Source organism: Columba livia, chromosome 2, assembly GCF_036013475.1.
Source record: "Columba livia isolate bColLiv1 breed racing homer chromosome 2, bColLiv1.pat.W.v2, whole genome shotgun sequence".
In the NCBI taxonomy this organism is placed as follows: Eukaryota; Metazoa; Chordata; class Aves; order Columbiformes; family Columbidae; genus Columba; species Columba livia.
The window spans coordinates 49,025,365-49,043,855 of record NC_088603.1 but is presented as its reverse complement, the minus strand read 5'-3'; the positions used below and the strand labels follow the sequence as shown (position 1 = coordinate 49,043,855).

At 44.8% G+C, this 18,491-nt stretch overlaps 1 protein-coding gene across 1 annotated transcript in view; it reads right to left on the bottom strand.

Moving 5' to 3' along the window:
• Positions 1-3,117: 3,117 nt before the first annotated feature.
• TMC2 (transmembrane channel like 2) overlaps positions 3,118-18,491 on the bottom strand; it is a 33,454-nt gene continuing 18,080 nt past the window's right edge. The window contains exons 13-20 of the mRNA XM_065051807.1: positions 18,305-18,457; positions 16,805-16,933; positions 14,076-14,143; positions 13,010-13,249; positions 11,271-11,396; positions 6,427-6,505; positions 5,541-5,661; positions 3,118-4,415 (exon numbers count right to left, since the gene is read on the bottom strand). Of these exons, the coding sequence (XP_064907879.1) occupies positions 4,162-4,415; positions 5,541-5,661; positions 6,427-6,505; positions 11,271-11,396; positions 13,010-13,249; positions 14,076-14,143; positions 16,805-16,933; positions 18,305-18,457 (1,170 nt within the window). The 3' untranslated portion in view covers positions 3,118-4,161. The remainder of the gene's footprint in view (positions 4,416-5,540; positions 5,662-6,426; positions 6,506-11,270; positions 11,397-13,009; positions 13,250-14,075; positions 14,144-16,804; positions 16,934-18,304; positions 18,458-18,491) is intronic.

Sequence of the window (18,491 nt, the reverse complement as noted above, 5' to 3'; positions counted from 1 at the left end):
TGGCTGAAAGGGCATGTGTCTGACATCTGGCTTTCCCTGGAAGTGGGTTACAGCAGATTTCCGCTGCTTTTGCACGAGGGGACTGGCTCTGTCTGTGGGTCAGTGCTCAGGGCAGCACAAAGGTGGCGGTTTCCCTGCTGCCAGCTCTCTGCTGCTGTGGCACAACCCCATCCAACGTGGGGACGATGGCAGATGTGTGGGAAGTTGAGCAGGAGCTGCACAGTTTCCCAGTTTGAGCTGGAGCTGCTTGTAAAGGAAAGCTTGCCAGCGGCTCGTTAGCGATGTTTGCGTATGCAGTGTTGAAATGCTTCTGGAGCCTTCTCCTCCAAAAAGTGCTGGGCTTCCTGGGGAGCAGAAGCTTTGTTTGCTGGGGCCGTCTGCAAAACCCCTGCAGCCCCGGCCCTGGGGCCGTTTCCCTGGTGGAGCTGGGGGACCCGCAAGCTGCAGTGATGCTGCTGTGGTGACAGTGAAGCTCTGCTTTGTGTCCAGGTGGTGGCTGTACTGCTGTGCCCAAGCTGCTGTAGCAAAGCATTTTTTTTAGTGAAGGCATGTTTTTGTTATGGTTTCTCTTTGCTCTCTTAGCTGGCCCTGAGTCCTCTCAGCGCCTGATTTAAATAAATCTGATAATAACCTTCATATTTTGAAGATCTTAAACATCTGCTTAGGCACTGAATTATTTACTGCTGCTGCTATGCAAAACATGAAAAAAAAGTCCCATGTGTGTGAAATGATTTTTAGTTACAGGAAGGTTTGGATCTGCAGCCTTTTGCTGAAGAAGCCTTGGTGTCCCTAAGCAGCTTTGCTTTGAGGGAGGGAGAATGGAGAAAGGGGGAGGACACAGCTGCTTGGGATGTTTCTGCAGCTGCTGTTCCTCAGTAAAATGAATTTACTAACTAATTTTTAATAACATTCCACCTACCACTAACCTGACCTGCACGTTTGATCACTGTGATGATTTGTCCGTGCTTGAGCAGTCCAGGTAACAGTGCTATGCTGCTGTGGTGGTTTTTATTTTATCTTCAGTTGACCTGAAGTTATTTTCTCTCCCTCCCACAATGCCTGGAGAGAGGTGGCATTGGCAGCTTCTGAGAACATCTCTCAGTTCCCACCAGAGAAGCTCCATTCGCCTCTGTTACTGCTTTAATATCCTCCAGCTGTTTCCTTGCAAAATTTTTTCGTCACTTGTATGCAGCAGTGGTGGGTGCAGTGCATACCCCTGTGCTGGCCCCGAGGGGCATGCAGGGCTGCTGAATTTTTAACTCATCCGCTTGCTATGCCAGGGGCCAAGCCATTCTGATTTCCCAGCTCTGTGAGCTGGATTAAATTATGCTAAATCCCTCTTTGGTTCCCTTGGGCATGAGCCTCTGAAGAGTCTGTCTGGGCTCAGCCTGGGGCACTCTGGTGTCCAGCTGGTGCTCTTCTGCATGGGTCTGGTCCCCAGAAGATAGGGAGACCCTCTGTGGTCACCCCTCTCCTCTCCTTGGCTGCATCTTCAGGTAGTTTTTGCCCACTGGACATTTTTATGGGGACTCGATGCTGATACTCGTAAAGCTTTTGCCCACTGGGAAATGACATCTGTCCACCATCCCTGGGCAGCTGTGGGCTCTTCTCCCTCTGCCTGCACAGTGCACTGGGAGGATACTCAGCCATATCGGCTGCAAACGTATCCCCTCGCTTCCGTGCTTTCTAGTTTTTCTGTGAATCATGAAGGAGTGGTGCAGAAAATAATATAAAGCCTGAAAGAATTAAAAATCTGCTCATCTTTATCTCAGTGCCCATGTGGATACATGCATATGCGGACTGTCTCCCAACATGTGGGAGCTTAGTGGTCTCTGTTTGCCGAGTGCGTGGAGGAGGCGGTTATTCCTGTGTAGCACCACATGGTACCAAATGTAAGATGTAGAGACAAAGTTCACCGCTGGTTTCACCTGATTGTAGATGGCTGAGTTGAAGGGGACCCAGAGAGATGGGTTTTTTGATTGCAAATGAACAATTGCAAGCCTCCCCTTGCCACAGCGTAGCATTGCATTAGTGTAATCCTTTTAAAATGTGATACTGAATTTGGATTCAGCAATGGTGCCTGTGTTGTGTGAGAAATGGGCCAGGATCTAGAAATGTTTAGTTTTCAGAGTTGCCTTTTTCCCTAGGGAAAAACTACATCTGAGCATTTGTGAGCAATTAGGACTTGGCTGCAGATGAAACGGGGCTGCCACCTGCTAAAGGACAAGCTGCTGCCTCAGGGCTAAGCAAGCAGCAAGAATAGCATGACAGAGAAAAAAATCCCCATGGTTGTCAGGCCAGAGAGCTGATAATGTTGAACGCAACATGAATCAAAATTGGGAGATCACTTTTTAAAGCCTTTTGGTGAGCATTTGTTTTGTCAGGACATCACTGCTTTGAAGAGCTGTGGTTTAGAGATGCAGTGGATGTCCAGCTTCAAAGGTCCCTGTCTGCCCTGCTTCGGTGGCAGCAAAAGCACCTGATATATGGTCATGGAGAGGGGCCGCAGCATGCTGGGGTGCAGAGAGATGGGTGACTTGCTGCACCCATGGCTTGCTGGGGTCAAGTCAAGCACCTGGAGGACATTAGATTGAGTCTTAGTGCATCTTCACTGGTGTGGAAGCCACTGTGATGCTCCTGGCACTGGCAGAGTGTTGAGCAACATGCTTCATGCAGTAGCACAAGCTGCAAAAATACTGGTCTCCATCACCAGAGGGTTTCTTTGGGCATGAGGAATGAGCTAGGTCTCTACAAATAAGCACAGCACAATATTTAAGCTTTTAATTGAGAAACAAGACACCTAAATACTGTTGTTGGTTTGGACCTGAAAAATTGAATCCTTTTCCCAATCTGCCTCACATCCCACCTAACTGGACCCCTTTGCCCAGCTCCTCAAAGGTGGACGATTCCAGACTGAAGGTCAAATCCTCTGCGCTCTGTCAAGTCATAAAGAAGAAACAAGTTACTGAATTTCCTGTCCTGAGCATATTTTTATGACAAGATTTGTAGCATTTAGTGGAAAAATTCAAGGTAAGCACCTTTGATCCCAAGCAACTCAGCTGTAGTGGAATTGTTGCTAGCTATATTTATGGGTTTGTTTTTACTGAAGAACATGAGTTTATTTTTTACAGACATTTTAATAAAGAACAACACATATGTGAGCACCAGATCTAAGCTGGCTGGAATGAATTTCTGTCAACAACAGGAAGAAACAGTAGGTCTAAAAGAGCAGGTCCAACCTGAGAAGTCCTGCCACGGAGACCTGGGATGTCCTGTAGATCCGGGAGATATGATCCTTAAATTGCACCAGAAATTTCTAACTGGTCATAATTGTAAACTAGGGCAAAGCACTTTTAGTCTCTGGGTTGTGCTGAGTGGTGTCACTGAATTAGGAGTTACATCTAGGGACTGAAATAATGGTGCAAGGTACTCTTAACAGACTGTGAAATCAGGAGCAGAGTGGGAAACCAGAGAAAGCAGTGGTGGGGTTGGAACAAAAAGATGAAAGTTTGGAGGAGATAGACTGGAGGAAAGCTGTCACAAAGGATGGAATGCTGCTGACAAAACCTCCTCCTGTGCTGGTCTAGTAGGAGTCCTCTACTCCTAGTAGAAGATGCCATGCAGCTGGGCAGGGACACTCATTGTTTTTAAAGAATACTTAATTCCTCAGGTAGTGTGACAGGAAAACAAACAAAAAAGCAAACAGAAAACAAAACAAAAGCCCAACAAACCAAACAAAAAAACACTACACAAAACTACCAAAAAAACCCACACAGAAACTCCTCAAAACCCGACTTTGTTGAAATGACAGGAAAACTCGTGCTACTTTTATTAACTGAAGAAGCCTATGGAGGGACCAACAAGCACTCACACCACAGAGTAAGCTGCTGTTAATGGCCACAGAGCTGAGTCCTGTATATATAATAGTAGTTCAGCAATGCCACAGCTGATTTTTGTGATCAAAATCAGCTCAGCCATTGCGGGTTACAACTCTAAAGTACCACTAAGCTTCTAAACAAAGCTGTTTTAGATAGTCAGTGTCAGATAGATATGGATCATCACGAGTGGATGACCGACATACAGTAATAATTTCATACTAAAACTATGATAGTTCATGCAGCACCTCTATTTTAATTTCAAACAGGAGAAACATCACTGAGCTTATGAAGCATAGTGGGGGTAGAATGGCCGTCCTCTCCCCCTTCCAGGGACCAGTCCCGGTGGGTAACCCCTTGGTCTGGGCTGGCCCAGGTGAGGTGCTCGGACACCCAGAGTTGGTGGCTGCGTGACGAACACGTGTGGCGGTGGGGCGAATGCTGCTCCTCTCCCACCAGACATGGGGCTGCCACCCGCGGCTGCTGCTTTGCCTTGTTTGCCGACAGGGCTGCTTCTGTTAGAAGACTCTGTTTTCTTGACTAGGGCAAAGATTATGAATGTTATTTCCCTGAGAGCAAACACAGCCTTTCTCCCTCTGCACAGTGCCTGATGTTTTTTCTATGTGTGATAATCCAAGTGTTTGGGGATTTGTATTTGAACATCTGAATGACGAAACCCTAAATAAGACTGTTAGCCCCTGGCTAACAGCCACTATGTGTCTCTGCTGCCCAAGCCCTCTTTGCAGGTTCTTACTGATGCGTTTATAAGACATGACAGTCCTACCAGCCATGCTGGTACACCTCTAGCTATGTGATGGTCATGGGTAATTGCTGATTTTAGTTTTTATTTTCAATGTACCCGCAATGCTGCTGGCACTATTTCCATTTAAATGAGCACCCTGGGTCTGCTCTGGGGGGAAATCAGTATTGACTTGGTCTAAATTTACCAGCTCATTTTGGGCTCTCCAAGAAACAGCCTATCTAAATGTGAGGAAGTTTTGGTGACAGTAGTTTGCTTTTCTTGTCTGTGTCAAGGTAAAAATCTTTAACACGTGTCGCGCAGTTTCTCACAAATGAGAGCAGGAGGCTCTGGTGGTCAGGAAATGCCTGATTCAGACCAAGCCTGGATGATCTGTCTTCCTTTAGAGTGCCTGGACCCTGATGCCAATGTTCCCTCCTGCATTTTTCTGCCCAGCCATGGACCACCTCAGCAGAGCTTACAGCATACGTTTATTTGCCCTAAGACCAGCACAGGCCCATAAAATCATCTGCCTTGCTCATAATGAATTTTCCAATGAAAACCTCAATTGGGAGAAAAGTTTGTGCCTGGGTCAACTCACCAGCCAAGAGTTTGTGTTATTCCCAGAATAAATGGCTGAATTTGTGACCAGCATGGTTAATAGCTGGGATATGAATCATAACTTTGGATTACAATTCCCACGTTGTGATAAGCCTGTGTGAGGCATAATCCACTCTAAAACCTTGCCCTGCCTGGGTGTTCATTGGCAGGTGGACTTCTGTAAGCTGATAAAATCTGTGCTAGTTATACTCATCCAATCCCTTTGCAAACATGTATTACTCTAGTTTCTCTATCTTTCCCTCTCATTGTTTGGTGGCAAAAGGAACCTTTTCAGGAGGGTTGAGGGGAGGTGGTTTGGTTTTTACCTTCTGCTTGTTTGGGCTGACTTTCACTCTTTGTACTTGGCGTGAGTAAATCCTCCAGATCTTCCAGCATGGGGTTAGTACTGGCTTTGTTGTTTCTCTTGTTTTTCTCCTCTTCGCGTTGCTGCATCAATAAAAGACATTTGGTTTAGTTTGAAACTGCAGATGTGATCTGTGAAATGGTTGGCCTGGCTAAGCATTTGTTGGTATGAATGTAATCTCTTTGCCAAGTTCAAAGTGCTTTTTCTCACTGAAACTCATTATGTGAGCAGAGTTGTGCTTTTGCAGGTATCCTGCTGCCCAATCTAATTCATATGAGTTCAAGGGTCCCTGCTTTATGGTCCTCTGCATGTTGCAACCTCTTTCAGTCATGGATATCACGAGGTCCAAATCCTACCCTGCTAATTCAAATCATTGCATCTGTCTGTATCTTGCTTTTTCTGTCTGCGTGGTGGAGACAGACACCAGTCTCCTCTGTGAAGTGCTTCAAGAATTGATGGCAAAAAGTGTTATTGCTCTGTTGTTATTTATGGCTCTTTAGCTTGTACAAAACCTGACTGTGGTTTTGATAGGCTTATCATTGTCCCTCAGAAATCTCAGGCTACAAAACATTACTTGAACTTTGAGGTAACTTATTTTTGTAGGTGGAAAGCACAATTTATGGGAAAACTCTCTGTAGTTTTGGTGTACGAAATAGCAGCCTATTATGGGATGTCACTGCTCTTTGCAGTTAGCCATTAAATGCCATCAGAGAGGACTGAACAGGCATAAAGTGCATCGTCCCATTGTGTTCGTGTTCAGAAGTGAAGAGCAATTTAAAAGCATATGTTGCACATCAAACTTGGAGTGTGTGGTATTTCAAAGATGGCTTTGAAAAATCAATACTTACCATTTGCATTTTCTTCTTCAGCTCTGCGTTGGCGCGCTGGTACGCTTCAGACACAGCGTTTAGGTAATAGATGGCGAGGCTACAAAAACAAATATGTAGCTGTGGTGATAGGATCAGGGCAGAGAGAAAGTTTCACAGGGAGGGAACATTTAATTTTTGCCTACCTTCTAGCATCTAGGTTTTCTACCCAGCCCCTGCAAATTGCCTTTAGAGGCGCAAGGCTTAGGAATGATTCAGGCTGCCTTGTGGCATAGTCAGGTAAGATGGGCTGAGTCAGTTCAGTAGCTCATTTCTGTTCAAACAGAAGAAAAGTGACCATCCTGCCCCTCCTGCCTCTGCCTTGTCTGGCCACAGTCTCCCTGTGCTTTGCACTTGCCTTGGCCCTTGGATCTTTACTTGATGGTGAGCCCATTCAACTCATTACCTGGGTGAAAACCAACTCAGCTGATAAAATATATGAATTTCTTCCAAGAGTCAAGGGAAAAACAAAACAGTCACCAAGTCACACAGGGAACTTAGAGAGGAAAAAAAAAGAGGAAACAAGGAAAATAGTGGCAGGCAGCAGTCCTTGAAGTACAGTCTGCATTACTGCTCGGCCAGGACCAGCTGCCTGCTGCAGCCCAACGAGGGGCTGTTGGGAGCCAGCAGAGATGGGAACTGAGGGGGAGCAGCAGCCAGGTGGAAGCAGAGCCGCTGGCTTTTGTTTTGATCCTTGATTCTGCAAGAAGGGCATGCCAAAACTTGGGGGGGAAAAAACCAGCCAAGCTGGAGGGAATTGAAAGGCAAGCGGGATGGGAGAGGGTGTGCTGGCAGCCAGCCCTTGGCACACAGGGAGGTGCGTGTTTTAAAACGTGCCCAAGCGTCTGGGCCTGTCTCGCCACCGCTGCCGCTTGCCAGCTAGCCATATTTTGGTTGTCAAAAGTGTCTCCTCCTGCTTTTGTAGAGTGCTTTTATTCTTCTAAACTGTAAACATCATCTGCTCAGTAACTTTGAGCCATTCACAGGAAAAGCACCAGCCATTTCAATTCATCACTATAATTTTTTTTTTTTTTAAAGAAGAAAATACTGTTATAAAAGAGGTAAGAAAAAAAGGCAGGCTAAAAAAAAAAGTTTTCCTGACAGTTCAGAACCTGCTTGGGTGGCTCCAGCCCAGGTTCAACATCCTAAAGCACCAGGCTTGAGGATTTTGTCAGCAGAGGCACCATGTATCAGCACATTGGTTTCCAGGTGGGAGATCAAGAAGAGGTGCTTTGGAGGGCCTCTCCTGAGGCTTTTTGCAGGGATCTGTCTAGAGGAAACAAATTTATGCCCTTTTGCCTAGTATGATATTAACCCAAAACTCAGTCTTGGAGAGTTTGAAATTTGTTATTTTTGATCTTCTCTGAGGATGCAATAGCTTTATTTCTTCTCTATTGTCAAACTAATTGCCAAGGAAATATATTGCTTTGTAATACAGGGCTTTGGTGATGCTCTGCCATTTTTGTTGTGACCAGCCAGGATGTAGGTGCCTTGAGTACCCCTGTTTTCATAATGTTAACGGGATCTTTCTATTCAAAGCCATCTGGGATGCCATGTGCCCTGTTTCTGAGCTGCCTTCTCAAGTTCATTCAGTCACTGAGGAAATCAATTCCTGTTACTTTTTCAGTCCCTTCTCACCCCCTGCTGTAGCAGCCAGCAGCATCTCCAACCTCCACAGCTTCCTCCCAATGACTCCTGCTTTTAGCCGGGCGTTGATGGGAAGGGTATGAACTCACCAGGTGTCTCTCCCAAACACTGTGAGATATGAGCCTGCTGTGTCTACCGGCTAAGCCTGAGTTTCCTCTGTCCTTGATTTATTACAGAGTCATTGTTCAAAGGAGGCTGAGTTTGTCCGTGGCTGAACTGCCCTTAAGGGAAAGGAGGGGGAAAGGGACAGTGCCACAGAAAGGGGATTTGAGGAGGATGCCTTTGCTGGAGTTCAAATCTGCAGGCAGTCAGGCAGATTTGGACTGTGTTGTTCAGGCCAAGACTCAACAATGCTAAAGCAGCCTGGGTGATCCTCCAAGGTGCTGCCAGTGTCCTGGGCAGGTCCTACAGATGTACTGGATTTGCTACTGAATTCCTGATTCACACTGCTAGTGCTGGTTCCCAGAAAAGGCAAAGTCATATGCTGATCTGACTGTGAGCAGCGGCATGACAAGCTGGGAACTTTGCTGGGAACTCAAGTAAGCATTAGCAAATGGACTTTATCCACTTTTAGTGGGGTGCTTCAGATCTACCTGCCTCTAAAATGAGCCTGGGGATGGACTCTTGTGCTTGAACTGCTTAGTGTGGATGCTGTGTGGCTCTGGCACTCCAGTTCTCTGATTTGCTGCTCCCCCCAGAGCTGGGAAGAGTATGTGGGTCACTGTCCTTCTCTAGCCTGCACAGCAGTTTTTTTTTTTCTAGTTCTCCTCAATGCAGTAAGGTGCTTCCAGCTTCGTTCAGGAGGGTCTGCAAGCCATGGCTTGAAATCCTGCTCCCAGCCCCAAATGGGATTAGATTATATGCCTGTGTGCAAAGTATCTCTGCTTCTCCTTGCTCTGTTTCCTTTTTCCCTTGTCCTCAGACAGCTAGAAACATGACAGTAAGACTGACACCCGTGTCACCTTCTGGAACCCATGGTTGTCTGGGACCAGACACCAAGAACAGAAATAAATAGAAAGGGCATTTTCGATTGCACCTGAAAAGAGATAGGAGGCTATCACGGCTTGAGAAAATGACTTAATTCAGTCCACAGAAGCAGAAAGCACTTTTTGAGTGTTTGCCATAAAAAGCAACAGACTGTCCATTTATGATCCGCCTGTTTCTCTTTGTAGAGCCTATTTGTTATTTAGGCTGTGTTGTAGGTTGCCTTGCCTGCTTCTTAGAGAGCTGCTGGCTCTCTGCTCATCAGGACCAGACGAAGCTCCAGCAATTGCATTTTCCGGGTTTAAATCTCTTGGGAAGCTGGATGGGGATCAGTGCAAGGACTGCCTCCAGCTTGAACCTGTCTACCTGTCCACAGCAGCAGTAGAAGCAGAAGCTGAAGACTTTCAGAGACAAGGCAGGAAACTTGGGACTTGTGTACGATTTATAGCTATCTGCTTTCTGGAGAAAATGGTGAAAGAAACATAAAACTAAGTTTCTCACTACCAGAAGCCAGTTACAGGACTGTAAGCAAAAGGATTGTAATCTTGTTCTTCTGGCAAAATTTTAATTAGGTAACTGGATTTTGTCTCCCTGTTTATTTTGGTCTGCACAGGCAGTGTATCTGGGTGGGAAACAAGGATGTTTTAGATAATGTGACATAAGGTATCTTTCAGTTTGTGGAGGGGATTGGGGCAGAGACAAAATGATGCCTTGAGCAGAGATGGACTGCTGGGAAGGCTGTGGTGTAGGAACAGCCCAGACTGGGAAGGCATGATAAAGGTGTTGCTTCAGGAGATAAACTGTATTTGTGCTGTTCCTTGTGCTGGCTGTCAGTGGAGGAAAGGGCAGGAGATTTTCACTGAACAAAACATTATTTTCAAAGGTCTGCCAGTCTCCCACCACCTTTTTTTGGGGGTTACATCAAAGCCTCAGGAACCTTCTGTAAAGGTCATCTGTTTGCAGCGAATTAGTTCTGTGATCTTCATCTCGTGTTTGTTGTAGCATCTGCTAGTGCTACTGTGAAGCTCATAGGAATAGAGCTAATAACTCTGTAATGTGCTTGGCTGTAGCAGGGGTGTAGCATGACACTTCTTGTCTCCTATGTGTATCTGATCTGATTCTTTGAATTGCAGGATCTGTCTGCATGGATTACAGTATGTGATCAATATTCATTTAGGCTAAAATAAGTAGTTTGAGGCAAGTAGAGGGATGACAGGTCATTTTTACTTGAATTGGGATTCTTCTCAGGCTGTTTCTATAAGAAACTTCATAACATGGAAATTTTGATTTAATTTGATGGTGTTATCTTCAGCCCAACCTATTCAGAATGAAGGATCACAGTGCCCGAGAGCAGCTGTACTGGATCAGCCCACAGCCCCATCTTCAATGTGTGTGGATGCCCAAGGAAGAGTCTGAGCAGGCAAGCATATGTAATACACTCCCCAGACCTCTCCCTGTCTCCTACCATTTAGTCTGGAGTCTTCAGAGCTGCCCATAAAACTTGGCCGTGGCTTTCCCACTCATTTTGATAGCTATGGAAACTTCAAGAACAATGCCAAAAATATCTTTTTTAAAAAAGAGAAAAAGAGAACTGCCCCCATCCTAGAGCTGCTGAAGGTGTTAGGGATTAAGTATGGTTTCAAAGCTGAAATGATCAGACAGCACTGAAACAAATTCCAGATGTATTAGTGGGAAAAAGAATAAACAAACAAAACAAATAAACCAACATACTAACAAAACCCCCCAAAATCCCCCAACAATCCAAACAAAAAAACGACACCTCTTTGTATTTTTGGAACGTGTAATTTTTGAATGCCCTGGTTTGGCAGTGCTGTAAATACCACCAGCTGTGACAGAAATTGCTTCTCCAAAAGGCACCAGGCTGAGACTGTCCATTTATTTCCTGCTGGCTACTGAAAATTTTTCACGTGGAAGCTGTGACAGCTTTGATATCCACAAGGCCTCTGTCAGCAATGCGTTTCATCTACAAAGTTGTGTTTAATTGGGTCAGGAAATCAAATTTTGGGAAACTAGGTTGTGTGAAGATGAGGGGGGTAGGGAGCATGTGCCGGCCCTAATCCAGGCTGTTATCTCAGCAGAAGCTGTATTTAGACTGCACTAATGTGCCAGCATTTTCTGTTTTTTCCCAACCTCCTCCCCCCAGCCAGATGTGTAATATCGCAACAAAAACTTACACCATGAGCAGAATTGCAGGTATGATCAGTCCTGGATTTGCCACATAGCTGAAGATCTTGGCAACAAAAAGTGGGAAATCAAGCTCGATGGTCTCTTGAATGACTTCATACATCCTTTTCTTCCCACTGGAAAGAAAAAGGCCAGTTAAGGGGTGTAGGTATTTCTGGGAGGGACAAAATAGCTCCTAATGGAATGATGCTAAGTACCATGTTTCCTCTGTCTTTCAGCAAGTGCCAGCTTGCTGCTGGCCACCAAGGATTTTGAGATGCCTTGATTTTAAATTATCTATTGGTCCATCCATCTCTCCCTACACTGATTATAAGAATAATCTTTGCTAGACCAACTTGCTCCTGGAGTTAATACCTTTATTTCCACATATGGCTCTTTTATGAATTCTGACTAGTTACCCCTTTGAAAAGTATGAAAACCTACGGATTGCAGTAACTGTACATTTCTGACCAATATCTTGTTAAATATGGCCTTTTCAGAGTGAAGATGACTTTCCGTATGCAAATTCTGGCTTTCTGAAATAATGAGCCAAGTTGAAGAGCTGCTAAGTAATGACAAAAATAGCAAGCTGTTATTATTGCTTAATAGGAAACTCAGTGAAAGAGTAATTTCAAACCAGATTGATAAAGCAGATGAGACTATTCTGTATGAAAGGAGAACAAATCTGTAAAAGCCTGGGTTACATAATTGACCTTTTCTCCCCAGCATCCCTGGGTCTGTAAATCCAACCCGACAAGTCCTATTCCACATTTTTAGGCTTGTTACCTCCTGGGATCTTGCAGAACTCTGCTCAGGAAGGTGTTGGACTCTGTCCTGATGACGAGAGTCAATAAAGACAAACTTGGCTAAACCGTGTCCTAACTTTATCAGCTGCCTTAAGCCCAGGAGAACTGAGCTTTCAGTTGAGTTAAGAGGGCTGCCAAGGGTCTGAATCAGGCTAAGTGGCTTTTGAAGGGTTGATTTGGAACTGAAATAGCTCTTTTACGTTGCAGATTAGTCATCTCCAAATGATAGTGTGTGCGCAACAGGTTTCTCATCAGATCTCCTGACGTTGCTTGTTGACACCTGTCCTTGTTATAGAACTGAGATAATTTTGGTCTCTTGCCTTCTCCCCCGAGCCTTTTAGCTTTCTATTGTCATTCTTGACTAGCAAGTAGATAACCTAAAACAGGAACAATTTGTTCCAAGCTGGCTCCTTGCTGAGTCAGACTCAGTGGGTCCAGGAAATGGTGTTACTCAATAAAATTAGGCTTGATTGGCATGTTAATCTGCTCCACTGAATCCTCTGTGAAGTGCTGATTCTGTCCTAATTAAAAAAAAAAGCTGCAACTCTTCAGGCTCAGGCCTATTAATTTCCTACTATTTTCCTACGAAATTCAACATGTAAAACATATCCTGTGGTGTTGGAGATCTCGGCTCTGTGGAAGGAGGCTTTGGACCCCTATTTTGTTCCTACGATGTTCCTGAGAGCCTTAGGGGTGCTCACATTGCTTTTTTTTTTTTAACCGGGGGCTGCACCCTGATGTCCCACCCCTGCTGTCCTCTGTTGCTTTTATCGGTGTGTGTTGCCCACAGCTGGGCACAGCCTGTTGCCTCACATTGCTAAGGATTTAACCAGATGGAGAATGGCCATTTTACCACCTCTGCTGGAGTCCAGGCCTTCTAACTTCATTAAGATAATCCCATGTGTCGGAGCACAAAACTGGCATTTTGGGCGTTTTGCTAGTACCTGAATGGTCCACAGTCAAAGGAGGGAGGCAGGGACATGATGGTGTAAGCCACAGGCAGGAGGCTGAGGAACAGGATCAACAGCAAAAGTCCCATGTAAAAGTTATTAGACTTGGATGCTTTGAAGACTCGTGCATGAGGGACATTGCTACTCATGACAGCCCAGCACTGAAAATACATGGAGGTTAATAAGCGCAGCACATTTATACCCACAAGCCCTGGTGCGTAAAAGGATCCCATCCTGAAAAGGAAAGAAGAAGGACAGGTGCTATTTTTTGATGGACTGGAAGGATTTTTATTTTCAGAAGAAGGAAAAAAAGTGTTAATGTGGTGGCAAGTTTACCCACAAATGAAGTCTGAATGGGCTGGCTTGTGCTATTCCTGTGTTCCCAGAGGAGGAGCTGCCTGCATCCACATTAGGGTATGATAGCCGTACGTTGAAGACCAGCAAGGTCTCAAACCCCTCAGTGCTTGTAAAGAAATAGTTTCACTTTGTGATAAAAATCACTTGGGTTTGCTTGAAAAATATCAGGCAAGTGCAACCAGCAGGGAGAGACCTCCCTGAGCCTGCTGAGATGTTGTAGTAGGGGAATGGGCAGAAATCATCAATCTATGGCAAAAGAAATTTTGTCTCCAGAGGTGGCGAGGGTGCTTTGTGTTGTTGCCTATTGCTTCTCATACAGGAAGCTCCTGTTTGCCCTCCCTTGGGGCGATGCCTCTTCTGCTCAACTGGCTCTGTGCCCACCCTTGGATTGACATGTAAGCTTGTGATGTCCCCAGACCTCTTTCTGATCTCCTCCCCCAGTATGTGGACCATCTTAATACATTTTTACCACTGGAAAAAAATGACTGTATAGAAGTCAGAGTGGGGCAGGGTTTGCAAAATTGTTCTCTGCTGCAGTTGTGTCACTGCTGCTCCTCTTGGATGAGTAAACTGGAGTTTTTAAATTTCCACTTTTATAGTCAAGCACATAAAGCCAAACAATCAGAATATTTCTAACTCCACTGGCAGAGTTTCTAAATAATGCAAACTCTGCCTCTTCCCCTAAACAAAAAAAGTATCTTACCAAATCATTCCCTGGTTGAAGACCAAGCCCAAAACATTGCCACTAATGTCAAACTCTGCATAGGATGGCTGCATGGGGAAAGAAAGGAGAGTTTGTTGTTGCTTGAGGTACCCGCTACTGTTTGCTGCAGGGTATAAAGATGCTTATTTAAAGTTGGTATGGATGGATTTCTGGGAGGGCTCCCATTGCATATGAACTGCTTGAATGATCAGCAGCAGTGCAGTGAAGGCAAAACTGGAGGTACTGCACCATGGGTTGATGCTTCTCTATTGGCTTACTGTAAATTAGAAAGATACATGGAGGTGTTTAGAGTTGTTCTCCCTGCTAACATAAATCCAGCTATGAGCAAAGGAGCCATGGCATGGGACTAGGTTTTATACTCCAGCTGATGAATCTGGCTATGTAATTAGAGTTCTACCCTGCTAAAATATTGAATGTTTAAATGGTGATAATGATGAACTGAAGGGCAAATGATATGCCAGATATATCCATGTCCTCAGGTCTTGCAGGAGCAGGCCAATGAACAACAGAAATAGAGGGCAAAGGGAGAGAAATATGAGGGTATATATTACCTGATGGGTATCTGGTGGCATTTTGCTCTGTACCAGCCAGTAGTTAAAATACTGATTCATATGGAGCAGCCTGTCTGGTGTGGGTATTAATGGTGGTAAGCCCAGAACAGGCTACTCTAATCTGTTGACAGTATTTGCTATTTTATAAATTATTATTCTGATAGAAACAGCAGGATCATCATTGGTAAATCTTCTACATATGTCTGCTTTTGTGCACACGAAACTCAGATTACTTTTGGCAGCTTGAGCTATGTGTAAAGTTTTTCTTTTACACTTTATTGAAAAAAAAAAAGTATTTTTTCTTTACTGCAATGCAGAAAACACAGTACTAAGAAATAATGGGTGATGCCCTTATATGTTTGAAATGTCCTGCGCAGTATGTCAGTTTTTCACCCAATTTGCATGTACTTAGTACTGTCAGCAGTTCATGGAATTGAGGTTTAAGATGTTTGTCTTTTATGATGAAAACTTGAAAGGAACCTATTCAGAGCGCTGCTTATCTGACTGCTCACAGCTTTGGGAAGAGATGGGTGCAAACACTGTTTTCTTTATTGTTTTGTTTTTGTTTCTTCTTTCTGACACTACCATGGGAGCTTGGAATGAAAGGAGAGTTTTGCTTTTGCCAGAGCACAAAGTGCAAACCCTCCAGTGCTGCCCCATGTTATGGGCAACTTAACACTACTAATAAACAACCATAATAAATAACAGTCCTAATAAATAAGGGCCTTGCTTTGCTCCTATTAAGCTCCTTGGGGGCTGGGTTAGACTGCTTGTTTGCAAAAAACAACCTGCTGCAGCATGTTAATCTGGTCATCCCCTGACAGATGCTGAATGGGGTTTGTTTCTCAGTGCAACAGCGCCTCACAGCCTGCCTGGGGTGATGCCGAATGCTGCAGGAAAGGAGAGAGGGAAGTGCAACATAAGCCCTAATGCAGCCCTCTTTCATGTCACTGAGAGATGGAGGATGGGTGTCCAGGAATTTTATTTTGTTTTATTTATATATATATATACATCAAGGAGTACCTGCAGGACAGAAGAGACTTTCAGCTGTTTGCAAAATAGACATCTTAAGAATGAAGAAAACCCCCGTATGGTATTTCTAAAGGTTGTTTTGGGTAAATTGTTTAAAAAAAAAATAAGGTGGCTAATCAAGTGAGAGAAGGACATGGCCAGGAGGAGAAAACTAGAAGCTTCAACAAGACTGTGATCTATGAGCACATGCAATGGGAGCAATAACATGCTGCTTGGCTGCCAGGAGCTTCCTCTAAGCTTTGAAATCCCTCGGCCACCCTGGGAAACATCCTCTGCCTCCCCCAGAAGAAATGCATAGTGCTCCACAAGCAGCAAAATGCCTGCTGTACCTTGGCTTCCCTTGCTTGCCCTGGCCCCTCTAGACACCTGCAAAACCCATCTCTGCTCTTCTCCAGACCCCTCCTGGAAACTCTCCCAGGATGATGGTTAGGCAACCAGGGCACTTATATAATTGTTATTCTTGCCAGGTATTTCCATCTCTGTCTGAATCCATCTGTTTTTGCCACTTCTTATGTGAAACAACAGACTTAAAAAATAAATTATTATTCTGTTCAATATTTGTGCAACTCCAGTACTGACTGCTTTGGTAATGTAGCCTTTATGAATACCAAAGAGTCCAGTGCTGCTGTTGTGTGTTACGCATACAGGAGAGAGGAAGGAAACTCTCCTTCCTCCACTGCAGCAGAGGTTACACCAGCTTCCAGCATTGATCAGAAGATGATGCTGTGAGTAAAGCATGGTACTGCCTGCAGGGTGGGCAACGAGCAGGAAAGTCTGGGCCTTTGAGAAGAGGAATAGAAGGGCTCAAAGATTTGGGGTTATAATGACCAAATTAAGATCAGATTGAGGTTTGTATCTGGTTGTGTGGTTGGTTGGTTTGTTTGTTTTTAATTCAGCCTCATGTTTTGAAGTCCTGAAGTGGGGGAGAGAACTGCATTTTTGTAGGATTCTTTCTGGGATGAAACTGACTGAGCCAGAGAAGTGATAGAGAGACTAGCTACACCAATTAGATTATCAGACAAGACCAGAGGGCCACTGGAATAATTCAAAACCAGTCTGTTTGTAGCATTTGACCAAATAGCCCTAAATTAATTCTGTCTTCTCAGCTATAAGATACTGACTTACAAATCCAGCCTCTAGGTCCCAGCACCAACAGTAATTCACAAATCTGACGAAGCAAGCTCGGATGAAATCTCCCACCAAGATGGTTATAAAGGTCACCAGGATATCAGACACAGTGAGCCTTACGAACTCCTGCAATTTAAAACAAGGAAAAAACATTTAGGTCCTACAATTTCAGTAGCGTATTCAGGACTGTATTTTGTATTAAGCCATTTGTCTTTATATAACACTAACCTTCAGAAAGGCACGCCATGAGCAAACTCCCTGCCTCTTTTCAAACACTCATCAGTGCCTAAGCTTTACCTCTGTGTTTGGGAACGATGAGCTCTGTTAGAGCCATTAGCCCTGATAGTTGCTGCTGGTGTTACTGACTGCGCTATCTGTTGTAACAGCATGTAAAACATAGGCAGAATGTTAATGCTGCAGTAATGCTGGTGTAAAACATACATACACTGGGGGTAATTTTGATTGTGCATAGCTCTGCTATGGCTCAGCTTCAGAATCCTCCCGTGAACTCCTGAGAAGTTGCTCAGCTGTAAACAAGAGCTGCGAGGAAGTGTAGAAAGGGGAGATGTGCAAGACGAGAAAGGTAAAATAGCAGGCAGAAGTGAGACTTGTCAGATGGGGATGGCTGGTACCTCAAGGATTCAAAAGAAAAACACTGACAAGTGAAGGTTTAAAAGCCTGGGGGGAAAACACCAAAGATCTGGAGGATGACAGCTCAGTTGCACTGAGGATCAGCACCTTTCAAGGAGTGACAGTGGCTGGTCTTTCTTGACTGAAAACTGCTTGGCCAGTGAAGACTCCTTGAGTGTATACTGTAATGCGTAGCCTCATTACCTTAGTTAAGCCCTAGCTATCTATATCAACCAATACATAATTGCTTTTAGTTTTTAGGTTTTGCGTAGTCTGGCTGCAGAAATTCTCGGTTACTTAAGAAAGTTGCCCACAGTGGGAAGGTTGCATAGTGGGTTTGTGGGGTGAAACTCTGAGGACTTGAAGGCCACCCTGCAAACATTTCAGGGAGGTAATTTTTGCCTAATTCTGCTCTCGTTTCAGTGCCTCACGATGTCTTACTGGTTGAGACATGTCAGGAGTTCCCTTTGGGCATGTCCTCTGGTTGGCTTTTACCCATGTGCTCCAAAGCCTCCCTGCAATGTGAACCAAAGTGCAGCAGTAGGGGAAAATACAGGTTCATTCAAAGGCACAGGCATCATGTGAACAAAACGTTATGCAGACATTGCTGCATACTACCTGGCCTTTTGTGCTTTTCATGGAAAGGGCTGCAGAGCTGTGCATGCCCTGAGTAAGTCCAGATTTCACCACCACAGCATGAGAACTGTGGCCAAGGATTTATACTGCCTTGGTGCTGCTATGCGAGACTCGGGACATGAGAAGCCATTTGTAAGGAAAACTTCGAGCCTGGAAATGCTGAAAACATCATCGACAACAAAACCCCACCCCAAACCAGCCCAGACACTTGCTACACAATGAATTTCTTACAATGCCAACGGTTGTCTCCCAGCAGGGTCCCCTGGGCACGTCTGCAGGATCAAGGGGAGGTGGGGTGGCGATGCTGCCATTCTCCACAGATGAGTTGTGGTGGCCAAGCAGAGTCCAGCGCGTGATGTTCTTCACCACGTCCTCTTCAGCCAGCTGTAATGAAGAACCCCCCCCAGCCAAAAATGTC